Below are 6,956 nucleotides of genomic sequence, written 5' to 3' on the forward strand. Positions count from 1 at the left end.
TAACAAACTGCTATAGCAAAAACACCATATATATATGGTGTTATATATATATATATATATGGTGTTATATATATATATATATATATATATATATATATATATATATATATATATATATATATATATATATATATATATATGGAGAGAGAGAGAGAGAGAGAGAGAGTTTGCCATAGAAAGTTATAACTGTATAGCGCATTTTGACGATTCTGCACTTTTTAAACTGAAATGAAATTGAAATGATTATTTTAACACAATTGCATGCTTACTTTATTTCTTTTTTGCAGCTTAAAGAAAGATGATTGGTCAGTCCTGAAGTCATCACTCAAGTTAAAAGCTGCATTTTAATAAAGATACTTGTACTACATATGCGTCTCCATGTGTTTTTGTGTTATATTTATTAAACCCTTGTTCTTCAAAATCAGCACCAATTCACTTCCTCTCCACTCATCAAGCGTCCTCTTATTCTCCAAAATTATGTTAAAGAGTGGTCAGAAAGTCCTCTTCTCAGGTGTTATGCAAAATGGACCCAGGTAACAGATCACACAGACAGACTCAAGCCGTTGTGAAAAGGTTTATTTACAGTGAACAGGGCAACAACTGCTCTATCTAATTGTAGTTTTTAATGAACCGTCAGCAAAAGTTTGCAAAGCCTAAAAAATTCTGGAGCTGTTTGCACAAAATGGGAGCTGGCCAGTCAACCATTCGTTTAATCTTGGTAGGGTCCATGCTATCTCTCTCTTTTTCCAAAATGTAACCTTGTAACACTTCTTCACTTTCACGAAAAGCTTATTGTCTGGTGGCCACTGCAACACAGTGTGTAACTGTTGAACATGTTCTTCATAAGGCCTGGAGAAAATCAGAATATTATCCAAATATTTGAATACATACTGGTTCAGAAAGTCACGTAGAACATCACTGACTAAAGCCTTAAACACTGCTGGTTGCATGGCTGCATGCACGGACCCTTGATGTCTTGAGAGGGACCGCCTACCTCCTGTCCCGCTTGGCCTCTTTTGGCCAAGTGGGACAGGAGGCCAGGAAATGGCCCAAAAAAATGTAATACACATAATCGCTCCTACAGCGCTTCGCAGGTGTGTAGCCTCGTTTATCCCAGTTGCATCGGCCACATGTCCAGCAGGCAGAGGCGAGATGCATGCCGAGGCAGAAGAAGGTGGAGAGGCCCGAGGAGCAAACCTGGAGGTGAAGGGCACTGCATGTTGGTCACCCTGACCAACGCGAAGTCTGCCCCCCTTCTTAGGCTACGTTCACACTGCAGGTCTTAATGCTCAATTCCGATTTTTTGATCAAATCCGATTTTTTTTGGCTGCTTGTTCACACTACAAATAAAATGTGACAGCAAACGCGCTCTAGTGTGAACCCTCAAAGCGGCCTGCATGCACAAAAGATGATGTCACACACAACGATCTCTGTTTAGACCCAGACCAAACAGTATTGTTTGACTGATGGCCCTTAATATAAAGACTTGTTTCGGACTTTACATTTCCCAATTTTGCTTTAAGATATAAAGTTCTTTTGTTACTTACATATGGCCTAATAATTATCCTTATTGCTGTTTTAGAGAGGAGCTTCAAAGGATAGTTGCAGATTTCTGTCAGAATCTGCAGATTATACAGTACAAATAAAATGTTCACGTTTCTCCAACGTTGTCTTCCCAACAGTTTCACTGGATGGCCAGGTGGTGTTCACTATGTCTTCTCGGGCGTTGATAATTGGCGTCTGTCTTGTGTCAGTGACGTAAAAGATGGATTTAATGCGACATGACCATTCAGCAGTCACTTATGTATCCGATATGTATCGGATTCCGTACCACATACGAAAGTGACCCAGGTCGGATTTGAAAATATCAGATTTGTGCTGTTCACACTGTCATACCATGATCGGATATGGGTCGCATAGGGTCAAAAAAGTCGGATTTGAAGCACTTTCGCCTGCAGTGTGAACGTAGCCTTAGTCTCTCTTTCTTGCAAACAATTGTCTATCCTGATAGCCAAGTTCACCAAAATTAATTACATGCTGTGTGGTTTAATTTCCCCCTTTCTCGCGATCAGCGTTTTCATTATGTTGAGATTCTTAGAGTCTGTTCTTGGTTTCAGTTTAAATTGAATATCTTTCTGTGTTCTGGCATCCCTATCTTCCCAGTCATGTCCCCGTGTCTATCTGTGTCCTGGCCCTTCTCCATGTTTGTTTACCCCTCTGTCTCAGTCCATTCCTGTTTTATTCTGGTAGCCTGTGTCTCGTGTGCGTTATGTTCAGATAGCTTCCTTTGTCTCATTGGTTAGATTCTCTTCAGTTGTGTTCCCCCAGCGTCTCCTCTCTGTTCAAATCTCCTCCCGTGTATTTATGCCCTCAGTTTGCTTCTGTTCTTTGTTGCATCCTCTCTCTTGCTGTGTATCTTGTGTCCTCTGTGTTTTCCAATGTAGAAATGTCTTAGTTATTTTTAATCTGAGTACTGTTGCATGTTGCTTCCTGGTTTCTGTAAATTCAGGTCCATAAATCTGCCTGCCACACAGTCAGTCATGACATCCATTCACTAATTGTCTCCCATGTGTCCTTCTCTTTCTCTCATTTTCTACATTTGTGAGCTCTTCAGAGTACTTGTACAATGTTCTCAACATACTCTCGTCAATTGATAGGACATTTCTAACTCTATCTTATCTGATACACCCTGACCTGCAGCACATCCTTTCCAGCTTGATCTCTCTCTCTCCCCCACAATTTTCCTTAGTGTCCAGCCTCATATACAATTTACAAGCCTTTTCCTTTACCACCTTCCTCTTGCTTTAGATCTAGCCTCCTAATATTCTCTCATCTCTACTCATCTCTCTACAGCTAGACTTTCCCAGTCACCTGGTAATTCCTCCCCACCACCCAGAGCCTGCCTTAACTCCTTCACTAATTCTTCAATTAATGGCAAGAATTGATGCTTCATTAATTCTTGCTTCTTCAACTTGTGTGCACCTTTCTCCACTCTTATACAATCACTCCATATTCCTCCCTTCTCTTGAAGTACATATTCATCACAGCCATTTCCATTATTTTCCACAAAATCTGTCTGTTCTTCTATATTTCTCTGCTTCACACCATGACTACCCAACACCCTGTTCCCTTCACCTGCATGTCCATTGATGTCTACTCCGATTACCGGTTTTTGTACTGGCATTTTGTTAATACAGTTTATGCTAGTACACACTTGTAGGCATAAGAGAAAAGTTTTGGGAGTGATGGTTTGAGAGTAATCAAGCTGTACTACTTACTACTGCTTTTTTTAAAAAAAATACTAATTAATGTGCAATGGCAGAGGATGATTACTTGCAAATAAATCATTTGAAATTACATTTTTTTTTTGAGAAAAAAAAAGTGGAATACTTTTTGTCTGTGGCTAGAGAGAGAAGTAGACCCAAGAGCAGGCACTGGTTACTGTGAGTGAGTTTATTTACAAATGTGGGGATACAAACAGAAGTGGGGATGGCATGAACAGAAATTAGAAAACTGGGAAAACTGAGAAACAAGAAATCAAGCCTGAAACGCAAGGAGACTGCGGGCTGAGGTAACACAGGGGAAGACAAACAGACATTCTGACAAGGAACAGAGGTGAATACACACTAAATATACACACACAAGGTAACGAGGAAATGGCACAGTGACTTTCTCCACTCCAAGCCATGTGGTGGTGGTATTGCACCAACAACTGCCAAAACAACGACAAAGAAGAACAACCTTTGCGGCTCTTCAACGTGGGTTTCTCTCCCACTGAAGTTAGAGCCAGCACTGTCTTGCAGTATGTTTTAAGTTACATTTTTTGAATTTGTCAAACATATTTACTGCACAGTTTAAAGCACTTCTTAATTTTCGTGAATGTTGAGGTTTTTGTAGGTGAATTGTTTGCACCTAAATGTTGTCCCCAAAAGTTGTTTCTGTTCATCTGGACATAGCATTTACAGTCATCCAAGTGACTTCTTCAGTCTCAGCTGACTACAGGTTTTCCCAACCTTATAAACAGTACCTTTGCACAATGACTGAAACTAGCCCACTGAATGAACAATGAGCTGTGAAGTCAGTTAATATGCATTAATATGCAAATTGTTATGACCAACCACTGATCAAAGCACATTGATCAATGGTCATGAGTACCATTCACAGAGAGTTGGAGAATGGCTGCAATCACAGCATTGTAAGATGATGAAAGTTTTACCCTTAGGCCCCCTCCTTGATTCAGACATGGTCTTTCCCTTTTCACATACTTCAGAAGTCACTTGGATGAGTGACGAAACGTTTCTCCCACTAAAAACGCTACATCCAGATGAACGGAATCAACTTTTTGGGATTTACTTACCTGGATGATTGAGCATGCATCTAGACACCTTAATGTTGGTTCTTATGCAGTAGATGTGGTAAAGATTATTGCATAATTTCATTGTTAAATTGTTTTTTGTTTAATACTAGTACTTGAACTGGATTACACTTTTCTGTTCAGCAGATGATTTAATGGGCATATGAATAATTGATTAATAGTTATCAGACAAAAATCTATATTGTTAATTAAATGTTAAATAAAAATAAAAGAATTTTTGTTGGTTCTTTTCAAATGTTCAGACTCCAGATTGATTGGAGGATAGAGGTAGTGGACCTCCTGCTATTTTAGTTGGGGACCCCTGTGTAGTTGTAGTAACCCAATGTGTATGTCGAAAAAAGCCAGAAGAAAAAATCCACTCAAGGACAAGGAGAACATGCAAACTCCAAACAGAACAGGCTGAGCTGGCCAGGGATTTAATATTCACTTTGACAGATTGTTACTGGAAAACAGAATCACATTCAGTGCTGTTGTGCAGTGTCCACTGAGAAAAACGGTTAAGTTTAACTGTCACAGTAACAAAAGCTGCAGCAGAGAACCAGCAAGTGAACCCAAATGACTGATGTATCAGCACACTTTCAGTCAGCATGACACACAATCACTAGAGGGCTGTAGCACACTATAGAATGGAGTCTGAGCTGCAGGTGGCTGAAGGTTTGTGTATTTAAGAGCAGGGTCTGATCGCGATAGAGTCTGCCTTCGGCTTTAGCGTTGCTCTACATTCTCTCCATCCATCCATCACTTGTAGGCATCACTTTTATACTCTTACATCTACCTCCTAACACATAGTCTTATTAAAGTAATCATTTATGTGTATCCCTGGATTTATTGTTGATACAGGGGTTTACCTTCTATAGGTGGTTCCCTTATATTTATTTATTTTGCAAATTCCAGCTTTTATACTTTTATATAACATAGTGTATCAAGTATGTATAAGACATTCTTGTTCATTATGAGCCCAATTTTAGTGAGTTTTTTTTCTATCACCCTGCTTTACTTTTATGTTAGTAACACTGTGAATATGATTTAGTATAGTTTTGTTAATTCTTTTTATCTATGGACCAAAGATATTTTGGACTTATCTCAGAGCTGAAGGAGACAGTCTTCCATCATTTTGTAGAGAAACTAAATGCACTTTACCAGTGTGAACTAGAATACTTTTCTCTCTTGTAGAACCTTAAATATGACTAAATGCTGAAGGCTAAGCAGCCAAACTTGCTCAGTCTTTTAAAAAAAAGAAAAAAAGTAACTGCACTACACTTTTTAAAAAATTATTTGTTTTTTAATGTAATATTTTTTTAGATGAGGGCCAACAACCAGTCAGTTGAGGTTTTTAGGAAATCATAAAATGTTATCAGAAATTAACACCAAACAAAGTACTTCAAAACCTTTGGAAATTCAGTGAGTTCTAAGGATTTTAAGTATTTCAGAGATTCTTAATTTGCAAAGACCTTCTGCCTTCATAAATGAAGGCTAGAAGATGTAACTGCACTGTGATAATACAGAGGCTGCATCGAACTACATATCTGTTTGCAATCATAAACGTGTTTAATTGTACAGAGAAGAAGGTGGAAAAAGTGATCATTAGTTTCCCTGCATTATGATCATTTTTATGCCCCAGTTTGTACCTTTCCTGCATCATTTCATGATGCAAATATCTGTACTTATGAAAAGCAAAATAGAAAAACTAGGCATCAGGTACTCATATACTCAGTGACTGAGGCTCTCAGATTTTCACATGTAAACATGGGGGCCACACTTTGCTTTCTTGTGTTTGCCTGGTTCCAGATGTGAGAGTCAAAATTGTTCTGATATCCAGGTGCTTTTATTTCTTTTGACTGGGGAGATAGCTACTGATAAATAAAATAAAATAAAATATATTTCAATTAATAATAGCTCACATGTCCCAGCAAGATTTCTTCATTTACTTTTGAAACATGTCATGCATACCTATGATGATTTCTGTCAGTGGCGTTCAGTATAACAGTTTCAATCAGGAAATTCAGTAACATTTTCTTAACATTAGTTAGCAAGTGAAATTCAGTAACATTTTCTTAACATTAGTTAGCAAGCAACAGCCTCCATAAACTCTAAAAGTAGTGGTTTAAAAAAAGCAGACCTAGCCTTGCTTTTTCTTTTTGCCTCCCACAAACTGAACCATGTATCTGTGTGTGCACAAAATGCAGTTGAGTGAGATCACAACACTGTGTGTGTGGCAGGGATACAAGAAAGCATTCAGTGGTGGTCTAAAGTCACATTCATAATCACATTTATTGCTTGTCCCATTCAGACAGTATCAGTGAACTTTGCTGTTTGACATGGGTTTCTTATTTCATGAAACTCTGCTCAGCTGAGCTAAATGTAGCCACCATTTAAGTTACACCTGCTGTGACAACATGTCTGCCATCATAGTAACATCATAGGAAAAGACAGCATCTGCAGAAGATCATCTGCACGGGAAACAAGACACCACCAATCATCAGCAGCAGCAGCAGCAGTAAAAACCAATACAGTCATTGGTAAAAACTCAGTGACATCATAGATCACTACACTGGGTACCTCCGGTTTTATTTTTTATGTA

General features: G+C 38.5%; 1 protein-coding gene across 1 annotated transcript in view; it reads left to right on the forward strand.

Annotated features, from left to right (window-relative positions):
* The window catches only part of LOC134641576 (alpha-2-macroglobulin-like), an 87,025-nt gene that overhangs the window by 79,613 nt on the left and 456 nt on the right, over positions 1 to 6,956 (forward strand). Inside the window, exon 36 of the mRNA XM_063494050.1 lies at positions 1,085 to 1,203. Within this exon, the coding sequence (XP_063350120.1) occupies positions 1,085 to 1,203 (119 nt within the window). The remainder of the gene's footprint in view (positions 1 to 1,084; positions 1,204 to 6,956) is intronic.

Source organism: Pelmatolapia mariae, linkage group LG14 (assembly GCF_036321145.2).
Source record: "Pelmatolapia mariae isolate MD_Pm_ZW linkage group LG14, Pm_UMD_F_2, whole genome shotgun sequence".
NCBI classification, from domain to species: domain Eukaryota; kingdom Metazoa; phylum Chordata; class Actinopteri; order Cichliformes; family Cichlidae; genus Pelmatolapia; species Pelmatolapia mariae.